Here is a 20,098-nt window from a genome sequence, read left to right as displayed (position 1 = left end):
GTGTAAGAGGGATGATGATAATTATAATGATGAGAATGAGGATACTCTTTTTAAAGGTGGTAATAAGTAAGTTAGATCCATTACATACCTGTATAGGTCCATACCTTCAAAGGTAGGTACCTAAGATATAATATACCTATGTATACCTTACATATGTTGAAGCCGAGAAGACGATGCAAAATCTTCTCTATGCGTACACCGCCAGTATGGGGTATGGCATAAGTATATGACAAGTCAGTGGCTTGAAGTGGGGGATCGGCCTTCACTTCTCAACCAGAGGTTTGATGGGCCAAATGCTATATCCAGATGTAAGCCATTGTGCGTTATATACTGCCATGTGCCGTATTAATATTCGAATTGAGCTCTACTACCTATGGTATGAAGCTACAGCAAATTGTATGGACTCGCGCATTGTTGCAATACTATGCAATCAATCAATCAATCAGTCAATCAATATCAGCCCAACAAAAACATGACATGTTACTCTTGTCATTATCCCTGCCGCCACATCTTCTAGACTCCCGGTTTAAGAGATGGGTGCCTTATCGAAACCAATGTTTAACCTCGCGCGTCTCCTGGTAACTCTGGAGCTGGCATCCAGATGATCAGAACTCACGGTTCAGTCTAGATCCTCATCCGCTTTTAGATTGATATCCGCGATCTGGGGTTGGGGGAGTTAAGGTGAGATGGAGATGGTAAGATGGTAAGATGGTGAGATGATGAGATGCTAGCCAAAGTTGAAGAGACCGTGGTCATGTAAGGCTATCTCTACATTGTATTATTTTGAACTTACCACACATAAGCTGAGACGGGATCACACACACATACTCCGTTGCCGTACCTACATTAGACTCCACGGATCGCCCGACCATGGTTCGCGATGAGTTATAGTATATAAGCCGCATAGTAGTACCAACTCTTTATATGTATGCTAGCTTAATCAAGCCTGTTACCGCCGTGGTGTATCCTGCGAATGTTTTACCTGGATCTAAGAATGCCAAGTCAGACGGAAACTTACCCCCCCTTGTCTTTCGTCTCGACCTTCGGAATCAAGGGACCTCCCCCACGAGATTCTTCTACAAACCGCGTAACAGGTTGTTACCAACAGCCTGGCATCATCTTTAACCCCAGCAGGCTCAATCCCCGGTGCTCATCCCATCTCAAATATTCATCTCGTCTTAGTAACGCCTCCTTCGGTAGATTGTCGCCATCAATGACGCTACGCCATGACGATGTTGCAGGGTACTAGGTTCTAACAAGTAGATCATTAACATAGCTAACGACCGTTGAAAACGTGCTTATTATGTACATGTAGATAAATAACAACGCCATAGTCCACACAACTACCTAACTCTAAGCTGATACATACCTGGGTATAGTTACACTCTTTCCCCTTCGAGACATGAGATTCCTCTCTACATATGTAGGTAGATTTACATAGGTATTTATTATTAACCAACCATCTTACTGTGGCTGCTAGGAATACCGGCATTATGCGAAGGACGGATAAGGAAAAGCCGCGTAGCTTTTCAACCCACCATCCTACTACGGAGCCAACGATCGCTTCGCTCAACTCTTACCTGAAACGATCCTCGCTAGGCCACCTCTAATATGAAAGTGTTAGCTGAATTAGGCAGTGTTTTACTAGACGCTATAATAAACTTTTTAGAGAGTCTTAAATCATATACACCGTACTAGAAGTCGTAGTATCGTTATGTTGGCTCGTTCTAGGCTCTAAGTCCGATGCAAACGCACAGGCCGGTCAAGTATCCGGAACACCCTTCTGGCTCCCAGCGCCATGGACCAGACCCCAGATTTGGCAAACGGGCTAATTATGACCAGACCCCTATGACGAAGAGGCGTTTTCTATGCTCACTTTTAGAAATCCATTGTCAGACAAATACTATTTATTTCTAAATCCGGCAAGCTTGAAAGCTATCAAACGATATCGACGCCATCCTGCCGGCATATCCAATCAGAACAACTCATTGTCTTAACCGAGCGCATGTCAAAAAAAAAGAGGCTTCGGCTCAAATACATAGAGCATTGACTGATGAATTATAGCAGCCCTTGCTATAATTAATTAATACGATCCATATACTATTATCTACACGACATTTCAAGTCAGGGATGTCATTGTATCAGATGTCCGTCATTCTCATTTTCCCTGCTGTCTCTTTTTCGATCTCCGCATACCATAAGACAATTAACCATGGATGGTGTTGTATTAACCCACCGTGAGTACATCAAGGTACATATTAACAGCCTGCCTGATATAAGCCGCATTAACATGACACTTATTAGTTTACTCTTGCAGGTAATACACCCGGGCAAAATTCAGCGTGGGATTAGAGAAGAAAAAAAAAAGAAAAAGGAAAAAAAATTCGGCATTTCGTCAACGGCATTACCCTGTTCCCTAAATCCACGTGCGCTGTAACGTCTGCCATCACCCGGTCCGCCAACATAGCGGATGCGGTGTTCCTTTCCGACTCTGACAATACAACGATACCTACAGCGGCATACAAGACCCTGCTGCTGAGATGCAGTCGCTACTGCAGGTGCCATGTGCTGAGTTGTCCCACCTTCATAGTACTACATACGTCCATGAATAGGTCCCAGTGTTATTGATGCTTTGAGTGAAGTGCAGAATCTGACCGCAAGCTTTTTTTTCCTTCTCTTTTTTTTTGTCCTCCTCTCGGCCGGAAGACTGGCTGAAAGTAGAGCCGGGGAACCCTATCCTGTCCAAAAGCGGCAGGACACTTAATGCCCAGTTCGCCGACTACCAAGGACCAAACTATCAAGAGCCAACTAGAATCTTTTTAACCCTGCTCGTACTAGTATCTCGTTTCCGCTACCCGTAATCTCGACCTCCCGCTCCCGCGATCCCTTTCCACGTTTAAGATATCAAGGGCTTTCTATTCCCCACCAATATTCTACATATGATGACAGTATATATAGGTACTCTTACACCCTTACACCCTGAAAGGCCTTGGGTATCTACTAAATACAATTAACGCATTGGCTACCCAGTTCCATATAGGTAGTTCATTATATACACGTCCAAGACAGAACAGTAGCCAAACACATAAGGTGACAAAGCGGCGTAGTTAATATCTGGACCTGAGACACAAACTCAGCAATAACGCTCCTCTATAATAAGATGATCCCGGGCACATTGAAATAAAAAAGTTATATTATATTATACAGGGAATGTCATGACAGCTGCTTCGCGTTTCAAACAGCGAAATTACATGCGAAGCCTGTGTGTTTGATTGATCAAGTCTATCCATAATCCACCATGTTTGCCTCGCCGCAGAACTGCGTGCTCCTGCGTTAGTTAATACTACCTGCCTACCTACCTACCTATAACACCATCCTGTAGGCTACTCCACCTGCGGCACAGGATGTCTGTTGTAGCTATTGTAAGCTCTACTGTAGGTACAGATTGCCCATGACCTACTCTATCTGCCTTCTCTTTTAAAATCACGCCTGGGGCATAGTTCCATTCTTATCCTAAATTGATATTCTGCAGCTGTTCTGTTTCTATTTCTGGTCATACATATGCGAGCTGAATGATCATGATGCTTGTTCTATCTTTTTAAGCGTGAGCTACAAGCTCTAATGAGAATCAGAAAATTGCAATACTTATGCACAACGCACAGATCTACAGCGTATTGTTGACAATAGGACATCATTCTAGCATCATGCTATTCGTATACTTTAGGTAGGTAACGTAAATACATATCTGTCTCCTGAAATGTACACCTAGGTATGTACGAAGTATGTACCTAATATAAGTACGAAAGAAGAAGAAAAGAGGACTTTTCTCCACCGACTGTCTCTTGATCGGAGACATACCATCGATTTTAGGCGTTTAGATAGATAGAAGCGTTCCAGCCATATCATTTGTCGAAGCTGACCGACAAGTGGGCTTACGCAAAACCCTACGATTGGACGACGACCGGCGACGGCTCTCTTATTCTTCAACATGGCGAGACACACCAGCTCACCGTTACACCGATTATGAACCAGGGGCATTCTTGTCAGCGGTCTATTCCCTAACATACATGTGTCATAATTTTCCCTATAGAGAAGGGTAGTGCCTATTCGTCGACCAAGACGGACTGCAGACTTCCAAGCCTACTAGCTCTGGAATCCACCCGAGTTGGCTTTCCTCTACACCATCACCCCCCTGGTCAACGATAGCCGTCCTTACAGCGTGGAAGATTCGTCGTAGCCCATGTTTAACGGATACCTTCGCCGCAAAGGTCCAGGATGGTGCATATTGCTATCACTCACTGAGGTGACTCCTCTTCTCTATGCCGCTCAGAGTCGTGCTTCCTAAACTACTTCCTACAGCAGGTCGCTAGCAGCATACATTCTAGTACTGCTTAATGCGTACAGTATAGGGAACTGTGTGGGTGGATTACCCTTGCCACTGCCTACAGCTTGAAGATCTAGAAAAGGACACGCACACACGCATTGCTTCAACTGCAAAGATACGAAGCGGCTCAGGAAAGCAGCTTCATTCATGTGGGACTTTCGATGCACCTAGGCCTAGTCGTTAACTCCCAATAGAGCCCAAATCTTGGGGAGAGCCCGCTTAGCTACGTGTAGTCCAGTCTGGGGAAGTTTTCCCATCGATTCCTACATCGGGGATCTGGGAGCTCACGCCATCAGCGAAGGGGGTGCAGGACCGCTAATCACTAGGGTCATCACATCGTTCCCGCTCATGCGTTGTCCCTCCCGGGCATATGTACCGGTAGTTCCGGTCGAACTTCAATGCACAGAAAGAAGGATATTAAAAACAACCCAGGAGCAAACATAGTAGCCCGCAGTAGTTAGAATACAGGCCTCTAGTCGAAAGACGTTCTTTTTTTCATGTGCTACCAAGTTAGGCATACCTGTCGAATATTGATGAGGAGTAGGTAATGCGTCTCGTCAACAGCCACGTCTTCTTCCTTCACATGTTCAAGAAGCACGTCGCCGTTTAGAGTGTGCGGGTGTGGGTGCTATCATGCGCAGGTAGCCAGACTACAAACACATTTGGCGTGTGGTCGGCATTGCTCACGATATCGACGCCCTCTAAAAGAGAGTTCTCGGACAGAGTCTCTGGAAATGATCACCCGCATCACTCGAGACTATTCATGCACATCACCATTACATTAAGAATATCCTAATCCGTAGCTTCTATAGATGATCATTGAAGCAAGGGAGTTCTAGAAGCCGGATGGCCCAAAGACTATCCAGAGTAACAATTTTTGTCCCGGAGCCTACCTCGACGTGTCTCGTTCCACCTCGTAGTAGTTGTCCTGGCATTGAGGGGAGGACAGGGTCCTCCACCGCTAGTGTTGCCCGGTAGTTTGCTCGATTTACCTAATACGAGACCTGGTCTACATACATTCCACGTCTAAAACTACCCTATCCAATGTGTCCTAGCAGACATACGAAACTGACCACGCTTGCGGCGGTTGGCTGTCAGTTCACTTTCGGGCGATCTTGATCCTACGGATCCCGCCCCCCCGCTTATTCCCTAACTCCACTTCCCAATGCCTTCTCCGTGACGTTCAAGTGCCGTGACAGCTCCGCTCCGGGTGTGCCGGTAGTAGTTATTAGGGTAACTAGCTTGGTGTATTCGGTTCGTGCCTATCAATATCTATGAGTTATCAAGATAGTATAGCATATACTCTATCTGATTCAACCTAACCCTAAACGGCTATAGGTGCTTCCCAACAAGTATCCCTTATAGTATATAAGGATATAGAAAGACACCATGTCCCTAGGTAACTTGCTTCGTTTTACATGAGGAACAGCTTTTAATTTATCAGCTGACTTCGAGGGTATAGAGCAAAGGAGGCCTTGAAATATATTGGTCTTAGGTACATAACTCAAAATGGACTCGCGCTCCCATGGGTTTGGAGCGTCTAGCGCAATGCGAGCTAAGCCTCATGGAACTCCTGAGAAATTCTAGAAAGTGTTTCTAATAAATGATTTCTAATATGATGATTAATTCATGAGTTAGGGGAAGATGACAAGATAAAGGTGAGATAAGCTTGGAAGTGACTATGGCTCCCCAATGAAATATGCACAACGTTATGGGACAGGCTCTGGTTAAGGATGTTATAGAAGGGATGAGACGAATAGTATAAGATAACTTTTTGCTTAGACCTTTTGAAACGACTATTCTCCCAATGATAGATGATGTTCTTTGTTACTACAAGTATCATCCCTAAGTCTGACCTCCTAATCCATGAAGCTTAATTGGTAACCTTTAATGACGTATAAGAACTCCTGGTACCCTATAGTTCCTGATCTTATATGTGAATTTATTTCTTAGTTTATGTTAGGGGAAGAGCAGAAGGCAGTCGATGCTTTGCTTTGAAGTGACTACACCTATTAACTTATACCTCATATAGGTAACTGTGGTTATTTCACTCAACCGTGAAGCATTAGTACTTGGATGAATGAATATGAGTAGTATGGCAATAAATTAACATCCCGATCCACCATGGCCTCATCGCTGGTTGGCCCCGGAATTTTTCACTGGTGGTAGGGATTTTGATAGGACATGTCGTAACACAATATGGGAGCTTTTTACTACAAGGGTATCCTCTATCTAAGTAGGCTAGACCAAGAAGATAACCAATTATAAAACTCAACCTAAGTTGCGATCAGGTTGCTTAATTGGTTAACGGCATTGTCCTGAAAGAAGTGAGTACCTAGTTGGATATCATTCAATATAGATAGTACTAATTACCTAGACAAGCTAGTAAGAATCTAACGTATAAGATAGAGTTGAACTGTTCACATCAATGCTAACACAAATTAAGGGTAATGTTGTGGTACAAATATTACCAATGGTGGAATCTTGTCTAGTTTTAATAAAACCGAGCTCCTATTTAGAAGTTCTAAGCTGGGGTCTTGTCATAAACAACATCCAGTAGACATCGCGCCTGCTCCTGAAAGTCAGTCGGCATCTATGGTCTCAGATCCCAGATCTAGTTCCTCCGTACACTCAGCCTCGACCAGACTAACCTTCTGTCTTAGTCAACGAGTGCGTCTTGGTATCATACTAAAACAGCGCGACATATAGACTCTTTTCTAAACCCGGAGGTAAAAAGAAACAGTTAAAACACAAGCCCCGCGATACAACGACCGACATCACTACCGCTGTTTGGCGTACTTCGTATGCGAACCGTTCGCAATGACTGGGCCGGCTTCACCATCGACAACCTTGTAGATGACGACGCGAGTAAATGCCAGGGTGCCACCAACCTTATCGGCTGTAGCAGTGATCTCGATCTCATCGCCCTCCGCGGCAGACGATAAATACGTGACATGAATATCAACTGAGACGCCAGTACGGTGACGTAAATCCCATGTAGCGATTGCCATGCCGCCAGCCCAATCAACGATAGCAGCAGAGACGGCACCGTGGATGCCACCGCCCGAATTGATATGGTTCCGGGTGAGTGTCAAACGCGCCGTCATTGACCCTTTCGAGGCGGAGCGGATTTGCACATCGGAAAGTAGGAAATTGTAGATGGCTGAGTTGGGTAACTGTGCTGCGGTGAGCTGCTCGATATGGGATTTGATAACAGCTTCATCTTTGCTGGGCTCCACTACCGATGACCCTTGCTCAACGGACCCCATGGCGCCAAGCTGATAGCGCACGTAAATAGTTTAATATCGTTGGTGATTTGGAGAGAGAATGCGTTCAATAAGTGTATATCAAGTTTTAGCTTGATAGGTCTAGACCCAATAACCTTCGGTGTAGTTGAGGTGAGCAATATTTCCAGTACGAAGGTTCAACAGAAGTGAGAAATTGTTGAGAAGTGTGGTACTGGCGGTCCGACACGAAGATAAAACAGCTGGCTGAAAGAAAAAAAGACTGTGTACCAACTGCTTCACAGTGAAGAACTTCATCGCCACTTGGCATACATTTAGCATTTATTAGATAAGCAGACAAAGCTCATGAGATGAGATGAATGGTCAAAAGGAGGTCGATCAAGCTTAACTACCTAAACTTAGCTAATCTATCACGACGGAAGAATAAAATAAAACAAATGGCGACTAAGTACAAGATATGACAATCTTTTAATTAGTTAGATTACTTTAGGTAGTTAATAGTAGTTAGATGTATTAATGTTAAGTAAATAGGGTCTTTATTAGTACCTATCAGACACTACCATAGCAAATCTGACTTAGCTCATGCTAGGAAAGCTGTATTGTGTCTCGTCGTCAATGAAGGGGTCCAAAGAAGAAGCAAACCGGATAGATGAATAAATACTCTAGCGTATAATTAAATAAATTGTTGGCAATAACCTCTGCATAAAGGTCAAACTAGGCAACAGTCGCCATTGATTCTTGTCCTCGCATTCAAGGGTCAAAATTTAAACTTAGTTGCAAGATAATGTTAACTTAATATAAGTCTATATTTCTCGTCACGCCGGGAAAGATGTCAAGAGCTCGACAAAATTGTATTCACGAAGCTTTGCAGCTAGAACCTTCAGCATACGCCGAAGAAGTTGGATACAAATGGCCTACTCCTGATCGAAGGTTGGCTGCGACAACGAAGTCAGGTCGAAATCCGCTGGCTGTAAGAGGCCAGGAAGCTGGATCATTGGAGAAACTTACAGAAGAATTTACGAGCAAACTGTCCGATGTATTCCCAGGCCCGCTGGTTCTGCCCGATGATGAACTGGCGAACGACCCCAAATATCCACCTCAGTCGTTCCGATCATGGCTTAATGAACCGCTACGCAAGAACCGCAAAATTAACAAAAAGCGCAAGACGTTGTATGTTGCGAACACGCCTGAAATCACGCTTGGCGTGGATTATATGAAGAAATGGCTGGAGCCAAAGGTTAAAAAGAGTCCAAAATTGGCCAGTGGGAAGTTAGAACCGCCGTCAGATCATGCCGTCGAGTATACGAGAGCGTTTTACCATAGATTGTCTGTTGAAGCATTTCCCATCCAGTTGCAGTTCGTTCCGTGGACGGAGCCAAAGAAGTCGGCAGAGCCAAGCAACGGGACTCAGTATGTTGGGCTTCTCGCAGGTAATAACTGCACTCGCATTCGCACGAGGCCATCTCCGGATGGAATTTTTGGAGGACAGTTAAATCTCGAGGATCTTCTTGATGCCGCTATCGAAATGGTGCCTAAAGAAGCATATTCTATCATTCTACTCATTGATCACGACATGTACGAGGACGAGGATGATGACTTCTGCTGTGGTAGAGCATATGGAGGCAACCGCGTGTCGGTAGTTTCTACTGCACGATATCATCCCGCTCTAGATAGCCATGCTGGAATCGATTTCGCGCACATGTGGCCTGCCTCTCATTGCAAGTCCTATGTCGACGACGCAGGTACGGTAAAGGGTCTCCGACTACACCCCAGGGAGAACAATGAGGGGGGAACTATGTCTGGGCCGTTATGGGTCGCCATGGAGGCAGCAAGAAGTCTTAAAGAGCCCTTAACTCTGGAGGACCGAAAGGGTCTGTGGTTCTCTAGAATTGCAAGGACGGTGGTACATGAGCTTGGTCACTGCCTTGGTTTGGACCATTGCGTTTATTATGCTTGTGTTATGCAGGGCTCGTCGCGGATAGCGGAAGATGTCAGACAACCCCCCTATCTATGTCCCGTATGCTTAAGTAAAGTTTCCTACGCAATTGCTTGTGAATTAGAAGGACGGGATGAGGATGGTAAGGAAGAATACATTAAGGAGCGATATGAATCACTGGCGAACTTCTGCGAGTTGTGGGAACACGTTGGCATGTTTGCTGGGTACGGAGCTTGGTTGCGTGCAAGGCTTGAAGGCCTTGAACAACAAATGTAATAAGAGGATCTAGCTGTACTCTATTCACCTATATAGGAGCTAATTGTCATTTTTATTGGACCCAATTACTTAGTATAACCACTCGTATTAGAATGCCATTAATATCCCACTATAATTTAATAAAGCCAGGCTTTTGAATATTAGACCGCTTGTTCATGTTAATCAAAACTCGTCACCAGCATCCTGGAGTTATTAAAATATATGTGAGGGATAACTTGGGACCAGTATTTCCTAAGCGGAGATGCTTGGCCGAAATTCGGAGCCGAAAGAAAAAATCGACCGAAGTTAGGACCTCTCCGTTGATACACAGGCAGAGAGTAGAGGTTGCCTTTTTATCTGCCCACCTAGAGAGTCAGTAGGTTAAACAGACCAACAAAAGACCATACAGCTCGATATGTTTAGGAGAAGAAGTGCCTGTATTCGTGAATCGTAATTAACTATAAGCCATAGATAATACAAACACTAGAAGAAACTGGCACGCCTATCTATGGGCAATCTTCAATGTAATCTACATTGCTAGATCAAATTCCTCCTCATACGTTGCCGGATCCTCCTTCGATCTGTGACGAAAAAGGCTGCGATGGCACCAGCAACTAGTACATAGAAAGCGCAGAGAACTAAGAGAGTGCTGTCAGTCTGTTTCAGTAGAGAAGGACCCGATGGTCTGAAATCTCTTATTCCTTCGGACATGTTGGCGTAGATCTTTGTTGCATTGGCAGGTGCCATGATCTTCTGTTTAATGAGCTAGACAAGGTAAACCAATGTAGTAGCTGAAGATGGCCGATACTAGAAAGGTGGGAAACACCTTAGAGATCATTAATATATAGGTAGGTAGGTACCTAGATATCTAGGACTATCTCGCCTCACTAGAGTAAGCGGGTTTCTAAGACTATTGTAGTATCGACTGCGAATCATTAATCATTTCTTAATATAGATTATAAAAGTGAATGCTTCTACTCTTAACTAGGTGTACTTACAAGTGATTTGATAAAGATGTGGACCCATCTATTGTAAAGGACAATGACCCTGAACGAAGGTGACTTGCATATCGTTTGATGAAAGAGAATGCCATAGGATATACAATGTTAGTGTTGATCACCTGAATTGCTATATTGGAGTGTTCGGGAGGGCCTTAACCTGTGATGGGTATCTAGTACCCCGAAGCATGCTCGCGTCAAATTGCTATTAAATCTGCGATATATGGTCATTATAATTACTTATAAAACTTCACTGTACAATATTGATATTTTCTAAAATAAAGATTCTTGATACGAGCCAGTTGCCATTGGGCAGATCTTGTCGCTAACGTTGCTTACTTCTCATGTTGCATCGTATCAACATGGAAGTGTGGCGTTCTCCTATGGATGCGAAATATCCGCCTGAATAGATTTTGCGGCATGGCAAATATAATGAGCCAACCAAAGCTTCGCATGTTGACTACAGATGCACAATGGCTGATTTTATTCACATCAAGTGACCTTCGAGATCATGTCCGCCTCCTAACCTGACGCGCTAATGTAGCCGGCGCACCTTCACGTACTGACGACTATGCTAGTAAGTGCGCTATATTTTTTTCATGTCCTTCTGACAACTAACAAAATTTGAATCATGGTTTAAGGCCGCTTAAGCTAAACCCAGTAGTGAACGGGATAACTTATGTGCCTAAGGTATCTAACTAATCTTATTCGAATACTTACACGTATTGAGTAATTCACGGATATTTACCTGCAATAGATGCCCGAGTTTCTTGCTACTTATTGAGCAAAACTATACGTGTTTTAATATGAAGATGGAAGCAAAGACTTGAAGAGATATCACATATATTTAATAAGCAGCCTTAAACATGCTTATAGGTAAAATATTCATAGAAGGTAGCCTGAGACAATACCTATAACTACAATATGCCGTATCAAATTACCTTAATATTTATATATTTTGTATAATTGAATGGCTATACTACAGAAAGCCATGACAGTTACCTATTAGGTAAGTGGCTTTACTACATGTCGCATATATGAAAACGAAGATCCGAGGTTGTGAGTGCGGAGATTCGAGCCTTCCTCAGGTTTTGTTTACCAGACAGTCATGATGATGCAGTCCCGATTCACTATATCTATTTACACCTTTAGGGTTACCTAAGTATGTCGGAGATGACGTATTCTTGCTATACAGGTACTTACTTGTCACGGTCAGGAGTCACGTAGTTGTCTGGCGGAGTCAGATAATCTACGTGACTTAGTCCTGAGTCAGGCATCCTGGAACCTTATGTATAGGTATATAGCCTTGCAGCTCGCTACTTCCCCAGAACATCATAGTTTTCCTTATTGACCATTTAGTCTCGTGATATTACTTAAGGTATATAAATGGTAATGGTCCGGCACGTTTGTCCTTTTCTCCAGATGCTCATTGCAAAGTGGTAAAACTACTTCTTACTTATATCCCACTCTATACTTTATTTATATCTTCGGAAATATCTGCCAATCCTATTCATCATGACCAGCAAAGACCAACTCAGTGTCATCATAGTCGGGTCAGGGCTTGCCGGATTGGCTACGGCCCGTGTATTGCGGGAGAAGTGCCAAGTTACCGTGTATGAGCGCCGCAGCCCTTCAGTCGCGACCGGAGGACAGGGAATCACGAACTTCCCCAATGCCACCAAGATCATGAGCCAATTAGGCTACGACATGAAACGATCCGGTTCTGTTGCCATTGAGGGGTTCAGGACTTTAGACAAGCAGGGAAACATTATCTTTGACACTGAAATCACCTTTAAGGAAAGATACGGCTCACCGGCTGTGTCCCACATGCGGACTGATTTTAGAGCTGAACTTCTGCGTCTGGCTACGGCTCCGTCTAAGGATCTGGGTATCAGTGGTGAGCCCGCCAAGATGGTATTCAACAATGGTGCCCAAGACATCGACCCTGAAGCCGGTGAGATTACTCTGGACAACGGTACGAAAGTTAAGGCTGATGTGATCATTGGTATGTGCTCCGTATGAATACTGGTACTGGTGCTGCATAGTTGTCTAATGAAATTCTAGTTGCGGATGGTATTCATTCTCACCTACGGCCCCTGATTGCTGGCGCAGATTGTCCTCAGCCCAAGAAGAATGGGTTGACATGCTGCCGAGTGGCCGTCTCTGCTAGCCAAGCTATCAAGGCTCTTGGCCAGTTGCCCGACTGGTGGCAAAACTTGGAGACTAAGGATAAACGTATCCAGGTCTTTGAGGCCGGCGACGGCTCTGATCGTGTTATAGTCATATACCCCCTCCGCCATACCAGTTACATAAACATGTCCTATATATTTGCTACCAGAGAGGGGTGTGAAAGCGCGGAAAACTCATGGTACGCGGATGGAGATCATAAGGAGATAATGGAGATATTCGATGATTACCACCCAAGCCTGAAAGCGCTCATCAAGTACGTAGGAACACGCCAACTGCTCCAAATCGCAGAGTACCTAGATCATAGCTAACAAGTGTCTAGTGCATCGGCCGAAGTAAAGGTATGGGACCTTCAGGATTTAGAGCCCCTGGATAGATGGACTGCGGGTCGTGCTATCCTCATTGGTGATGCTGCTCACGCAATGACACCGATGCAAGGTCAAGGCGCCAACATTTGCATTGAGGATGCAGAAGCATTTCGACTCTTGGTTGAGCCCGGTGTAACCCGCGATGATGTCCCTGCAATCCTGAAGCAGATAGAGAAGTATAGGCTACCGCGTGCTGCAGCCATCCTTAGTAACACGAGAAAAACGAGCCGCGGGGTTAGCGGGGAAGAGAGATATAGAGTTATGAATGAGAACTGTACCTACCACGGGATTTTCGAAGCCATGAAGGGCTAATGAGTACTTTACATATTTCGATATTGTACGCTTGGGGAATATAAGTACCTCTTAGTGGTCGTATAGAACCTGCGGAGTAGAGTTTCTTTTAAGATTCTCATAATAGCTTTAGGTTAGGTACCTACCTATTATAGCCTACCTATTATAGCATAATACATCTTATAATCGTGGACCTTTAATGATAGGCGATGTTACTCTTATACGTAGGCTGGTAGGTGGCAGGGTGGATACATGTTTACATATCTCCTATATATTTCCCCCCTGAATGTTAAACTCCACCATAATGCCTGCCAATTGTCTAGATTAGTCAGTATCACGTGCCTCTTTCCATCTTTTCTATGTTACACAACATGTATCGAATCGGAGCATTGAACAAAGATTTGTCATTTGTCACTTGTCAAGAAGCTTCACCGTCTAAATTGTTCAGTAATCAACAATCAGAACCTCCCACTTCAGTCACTCGTACAGACCATTCAATAATTTTCTTAGGTTCTGTAAGCGAACTGGGTACTTGCGCGATTGTTTAACCAAATATCTGGGGAAAAAGGTGGGCTGAATTAAGGCTTAATTGAATTTCTTAATTGAATTTCTACTGTTATTACATACCGTTTAGTCCCCGGATCCGGTACGGAACACCTTAGGAGGCTTTTCGGCTTCTATATCGGCACACAGCATGGGGTTTATGATCCTATTGAAGTGTTCTCATGTCCTCAATATCCCAGTCAAACACCAACATTCGGTCGAATTCTGTTGGTGATAATCTGCAGGACTACGGAAGACAACTGAGCCAATCCGGCCAGTCAAGTCAATTCTTTCCAAGTCAAAATGACCTATCATCGCAGCCCCTCTTGACAACATCAATACCACCTTTCCAAGCCAATGTCTATACTTATGCATCTTCATCTTTGATAGACCCTTTAAATAACGTGGATAGCGACTCCAGTCGGTCTGATACGTCATTGACCCGCGACGTTTCCTGGGATAGCGGGGCACAATCCTTTTCTCAGATAGAGAATACAAACCTTCAATTAGCTACTGCTGAGACGGTGGTATCATTACCGGAAGCACCACAAATGCGGTATCTTCACCCCAATGTGGCTGTGCTTAACGCCGAGCAATATGATGGTGGGCGGCATCCTAAACGGCCCTCTTCTAAAGTTAATCGGAAGCCAAATACTACTGTCGTCCCTACTGACAATGCTCCTAACCCTAGAAAGAGGGGAAGGAAGTCAGCCGATCGTGAACTAGATGGTCCGGCGGAGGAGACGAAACGGTCCAGAGGTCGGCCGCGCCTTGAAACCAAGGACCAAACTCCCGGCGAGGTTAGTGGATGCCTCCAATTCCTCCTCCTTGCACCAATTTTCACAGAGTTCCCATCCACATTTAACTTAGTATACTCCTTTGCTATTCAAGATTCATGACGTCGTAGAACCTTCTTACTTAATGTGAAGATGTATACTTACATCTGACTTAGCGGCGACGGACACAAATTCGACTTGCGCAGCGGGCGTACCGTAATAGGAAAGAAAATGCCATCACGGACCTTCAAGCCAAGATAGACGACCTTAAGAGTGTGAACAGCGAAATCAATAATGCGTATCAAGACTTATTTAACTATGCCTCTCAGCGTGGACTCCTAGCTCAGGCGCCTGAATTCAGCCAGCAACTCCAAAAGCTCCAAACGCTTATCAAACAGACCCAAGAACAGGATAACTCTCAAGTCAATGAGCATAACAGTCCAGAAGGACACTCCGACGATGACCAAAGGGACGTACAGAATCCTGAAGACCTTGTTACCGATGAAGAACCTGTATCTACGCTACCTAATGATCAAACACCAGCTCTATTGAGTGGCATTGCAGTTTCACATGAGCCCGTGGCCCAACCAGAACTTGATGCAACATTCGGCCTGGACCCGGTGTCAAATAACGCCCATGCCCACAACTATGAAGTTATCACGGCGCCGACTTTCGAAAACGCTAGCTTTGGCCTAAATGTGCCTATCAACACAGGTTTTTTAGACCCAGTGCATTCCTCCTGGGCGAGTCATCCGTGGAACAGGCTCACTGGCCCACACACCATGTCTTTTAACGAGTGGTCGTTCGCTCGAAGGTTGCACCGCCACACGGTTGAAAGGGCTGCAGCTCTTATTTCAATGCCTAACCCACCTCCGGCTAAGTTGACGCGCGTTTTTGGGTTTGTCATGTTATTCGAAACCGTCGATGAGATAAGATCGCGGACGGTGGCTACGCTCGACAGTAATAAGGATGAACCTTTGAGTTATTGGAAGTACCCATTTCATAGGCTCGGCGGCTCCGGTACTCACTTCCCTGACCAGGCGGGACCATCCAGTCTTTCGGGCTCGTCAACCTACCAGAGTCCAGGATTCGGGACAGGACCCTTCAACGAGAGGACGACGAGGGTAAACGACACCCTACTAGGACCTTCCCAGTACATCAATATGAGCGGTTGGGAGGGCACATGGTTCGACTCGGACGAAGTAGAGACTTATCTTGCACAGAATGGAGTAATTATCCCGACGGCGGCCGATATACACACTGTCGAGATCCATCCAGGGGCGTTTTCCGACGTACAGTTACACTCTCATCCCCAGCACATGCAAGATATCCACCCGAATGCAATGAATATACCGCACATAGATGCATCATTCACTCTGGGACCACCTGCAACTATTTCGTCTACGATAGGAGATCCTTCCCTCTCGACCGGGTCTGGTATCACCACCGCCAGTACAGCTCCCCCGTTAGTGCCAACCAACTCTTGGCAGCCTATTCCCGCCTCCTCAAACTTCTACGGTGGTGCACAGCATACAGAGCAACTCACCCCGCCTTTTACCGCCTTTGACGACGTGACGGCCAATACATTTGTTAACCCTTCGTACTATTTTCCGAATCACGAAATCGAGTTACCAGCCCCGGCAATAACATCGAGGAGAGTCGTTCTGGATGTGAATCAATTTATTTCAGGTGAGATGATGTGCACTCTTTTAACAAAGTTGATAGCGAGGACTGATTTTCTTGTAACTAGGATTGATTGGATCTGCCACTTGTCTCGGACGAGCCCCTTCTTTTAGACCTAAAGACATCGTGAGCTCGTTCTGGAATGCTGTGATTGGTTAGATTTATACATATACGATAAGATACCTAAGGTTGGTGTTAAATAAAGTAAAACCAGCGCGGTTGGCTCTTATAATTAGAATTTTGGATGGCGTTGGAGTTTGCCTTATATGAATATCTTTACTCACATATCATCCTTAGTTTAGGGCTACACCGGACACAGAGTGCTATTAGTTATTATGTGTAAATAATAGGGAAGGGGCATGTGTCTATATAGGGGAGACTATTACTTATATACTTGGGCATATTTTATATTTCGCGAGGCGAGATAGCGGTCCGGGATATTAGCTAGACACTCGAGCTATCTTCCCCATCCAGGTTTGGGAAGAGTTCTTTCCACATTGCGCCGTGTAATTCTTGCATCTTTGCCTCCCAGTGCTTCCTCCTGTTGGCATCCCTCTCCGCCTTCTCCTGCTTAGCCAGCTTCTCTTCTTCTATAATCAACCTGCGCATGGCGTCTGCCCGTGCGACCTGCTCCTCTCGTTCGCGGTTTAGCACGTTTTGCGTGTATATGATGCCTTGAACGTAGACTGTCTGCCGGAATGTCTCATTCCGGAATTCGCCCCGTGCGGCATCTGCCTCGATGGATTTTATACTTGAACGAGTATCATTACCTCGTCTGTTATCTCCATCCCGTTCTTTCCTTATTTCCGCTGATCTCTGCTCAAGTAACATTGTACCCATCATCCATTCCCAGTTGTCCTCGAGCTCTGCGGCGGGGATATCATTTTCGTATAAGGTTTGTACGCTCTCCAGGCGCTGGACGCGCTTGCGGATCCTGTGTCTTAGGATATGGCTTAGATACGTCGGCTGGGGCTTCTTGGTGCGTAGGAACGGGGTATCCGACGCCAGATCTATATGTGGCACGCGCCGCCGCCCGGAGCCGCCGAGTTCAGATGCGGGCCGCGGCCGTGACGGTATTGCAAATACAGGTTTCGGATTGGGGTTCTGGGCTGTAGGCGCAGGCGTTACGTTTACGAGGAGAGGTTCTGCGCCTGGCCACGGCCCAGAGTGCGGCTTGGGTGGAGTGCGGCTGTAAGGGGGGTGTATGGCTTTTGCAGCTAGAGAGCGGCTGCGCTCGTCATGGCGATCACGAAGGAATGATAATATGGAGGCGTGGTCGGCATTGGGGCTCTCGAGGGAAGACGAGGTGGCGGATTGGAGGAGGCCGAGGATCTGGTACCCTGCCTTAAGGGCAGGATACACGAGACGAGGGCTAGTGACGGAGGTGTTCCGGCGAAAGGCTCGTCGAATTAGGTGTTTAATTGGGTTGACGGGACCCCGGGGAGTGGCTAGGTCATCGGGGAGAGGGATGAGCGGGGCTTGTCGTAGGAGTGCGCGGTAGAGAGCGAAGCCTAGGTAGGTTTTTGTTAGTTTCTTTTTGTTAACTAGTCCAACAATGTTATGTTGGATAGGAAGATATTGAATTACATGCTGTCCGATGCCTTGAGTTACGGGCTGGTATGAAGTATTGTGGCATATGGACATGGAGGCTCCTAAGTTTTGGCCACCTCTATATTTCAACCAATTCCGGGTTCGCGGGGAGATTTTAATTTTGCGATCAAAGTTGGAAAGTTTCGATAAGATGACGGAATCATTTCCGCCCTGTTTTAGCTGCGCGTAGTCACGTGTATTTAAATCAGTATTGAGAAGTATCTTGGTACCTACTTGTAACTATATGGTATCTAAGTGCAAGATATCCATGTTGTTGCATTTCTTATACATGCTCTACATGAAGTACCTGGAGCACCAATAGTAGGGAGTTTCTTTAGTGATTTAACTTCTTATTTTATGCTATGACTCTGGCTAATTCCCAAAGCTCCCTTTCAATCGACGTCTCCCGCATTAGTACTGATAGTACCTACAAAGTCATATTGCGTCCTTAGGGGTAATAGGAACTCATGACGTCCGCCCCCTTCTGTAAATAATGTGCTAAAGAGTAAAAAGCCAAGGCGTATCAAGTTGATGTTGAATATCGGTGTACCACGTGTCGGGATTGTGCATAATACCATCCTAATTGCCGGAGTATACTGATCCCTCAGGCGGCTGAGGGAGCTTCTTGCACGGGCCGGATGCCATGTATCTATTATCAAATAATAGTTAGAAATCCGTTGGAATCTAACTTGATTTGATGCTATTCTCAACAAGTTTTGTTAAACTAACCTTCGGAGCTCGATCAGGATAGTCTCCATGGTGTTCTCCCTTTTCCAATGGGCCAAACAAGGCAACTGGTTCGGATCTACCATTCCATTCTTCTGGTTGACACAGGGCAGATTGACTTGACTGACGAACTGAATCGTGGGAGGCGTGTCGGGATACTGATCACCGCAGTGCATCTTGACGGAGTAGATTCGATTCTCATGTACGCTCTACAGTCGAACCTATTAGCTTGGACTTCCTTGCAAACGAACGAACGGCACGCCGGAGTTGTAACTGACGTGGGGAGGTCCAAGAATGGTACCGTTCCAATCAGACATCAGTAGGTCTTCGGGATTATCTAAGCCATAGGAGCAAGCCTCTGTTAAAGATATCACATATCATACGTTAGCGGAGGCCCGCAAGACGCAAACAGACGGTTTAGTGGGGGCAGAGTATGTATATACCAGCTCCTAAGCCCTTCTCTCCCTTTTCTAGCTCCTCTAGAAGGCGGAAATTTCGGGGGACTTTAGCCATAGTTGACGTAGACGCTAGATTTCAAGGAAGAAAAAGACGTGGTCGAATAGGCTAGATAGGTATCTTGATAGGCTACCTTGACCTAGGTTATGTTGTTCAAATGGTGAAAACGAAGTTGACTATATGAGAAGATGAGCACGCAGCCTCATGCCGATGATAAAGATGGAATCTTATGAATGATGCGGGATGGTGGGGTTTTTGTCGGGCGCTATGTACTACGTATACATTGGTACATATATGTAGGTACCTAATGCATGGACCTGGATGGCACCCAATAGTTTATTTCAAAGCTGCTTCATGGGTTCTTTTAGTGATTACGTAGCTGTTCATTTGGGCCTGACAACAAGGTCCAGGCTACAATATGGAAGGATATGGCTGAAACCTGTGGCGCAGCTTCTTAGTCACTACCTCCTAGCGATACCTAACATAATAATTTCCCGGTATCCCGGTAAGGTAGTTACAACGAATCTGGCAGGAACCCTGAAGCTTACCAGTGAAACTTAAAACTTCAACTTAAACAGACCTAAACTTTTATTCTTTCTTTAATGCCCAATGAAATTGAGCATCTTATAAGCGCCTCACTTCTAGACTTGAGATTTGAGT

At 45.3% G+C, this 20,098-nt stretch overlaps 6 protein-coding genes across 6 annotated transcripts; 3 read left to right on the top strand and 3 right to left on the bottom strand.

The window, feature by feature from the left end:
• Positions 1 to 7,164: 7,164 nt before the first annotated feature.
• GL218_08308 (Acyl-coenzyme A thioesterase 13) lies at positions 7,165 to 7,653 on the bottom strand (the record flags this gene model as incomplete). Its single annotated transcript, XM_033585107.1, has 1 exon — positions 7,165 to 7,653. One exon carries the CDS (start codon positions 7,651 to 7,653, stop codon positions 7,165 to 7,167), a length of 489 nt encoding a protein of 162 aa, XP_033440657.1.
• Positions 7,654 to 8,458: 805 nt separating this feature from the next.
• Positions 8,459 to 9,841, top strand: GL218_08307 (Archaemetzincin-2; the record flags this gene model as incomplete). Its single annotated transcript, XM_033585106.1, has 1 exon — positions 8,459 to 9,841. One exon carries the CDS (start codon positions 8,459 to 8,461, stop codon positions 9,839 to 9,841), a length of 1,383 nt encoding a protein of 460 aa, XP_033440648.1.
• A 2,492-nt stretch (positions 9,842 to 12,333) lies between these two features.
• GL218_08306 (6-hydroxynicotinate 3-monooxygenase) lies at positions 12,334 to 13,685 on the top strand (the record flags this gene model as incomplete). The annotated part of the gene is made up of 3 exons (XM_033585105.1): positions 12,334 to 12,823; positions 12,883 to 13,261; positions 13,328 to 13,685. 3 exons carry the CDS (start codon positions 12,334 to 12,336, stop codon positions 13,683 to 13,685), a joined length of 1,227 nt encoding a protein of 408 aa, XP_033440649.1.
• A 1,073-nt stretch (positions 13,686 to 14,758) lies between these two features.
• On the top strand, positions 14,759 to 16,825 carry GL218_08305 (putative bzip family transcription factor protein; the record flags this gene model as incomplete). The annotated part of the gene is made up of 3 exons (XM_033585104.1): positions 14,759 to 15,007; positions 15,160 to 16,672; positions 16,734 to 16,825. The coding sequence occupies 3 exons, from the start codon at positions 14,759 to 14,761 to the stop codon at positions 16,823 to 16,825; spliced, it is 1,854 nt and encodes a 617-aa protein (XP_033440650.1).
• A 285-nt stretch (positions 16,826 to 17,110) lies between these two features.
• On the bottom strand, positions 17,111 to 18,310 carry GL218_08304 (uncharacterized protein; the record flags this gene model as incomplete). The annotated part of the gene is made up of 1 exon (XM_033585103.1): positions 17,111 to 18,310. One exon carries the CDS (start codon positions 18,308 to 18,310, stop codon positions 17,111 to 17,113), a length of 1,200 nt encoding a protein of 399 aa, XP_033440651.1.
• A 525-nt stretch (positions 18,311 to 18,835) lies between these two features.
• On the bottom strand, positions 18,836 to 19,495 carry GL218_08303 (Ubiquitin-conjugating enzyme spm2; the record flags this gene model as incomplete). The annotated part of the gene is made up of 4 exons (XM_033585102.1): positions 18,836 to 18,905; positions 18,986 to 19,191; positions 19,261 to 19,340; positions 19,426 to 19,495. The coding sequence occupies 4 exons, from the start codon at positions 19,493 to 19,495 to the stop codon at positions 18,836 to 18,838; spliced, it is 426 nt and encodes a 141-aa protein (XP_033440652.1).
• Positions 19,496 to 20,098: the final 603 nt, after the last annotated feature.

The sequence above is a fragment of the Daldinia childiae genome (genome assembly GCF_008694065.1).
Source record: "Daldinia childiae strain JS-1345 chromosome Unknown Scaffold12, whole genome shotgun sequence".
NCBI classification, from domain to species: domain Eukaryota; kingdom Fungi; phylum Ascomycota; class Sordariomycetes; order Xylariales; family Hypoxylaceae; genus Daldinia; species Daldinia childiae.
This window is presented reverse-complemented; position numbering and strand designations above follow the sequence as displayed.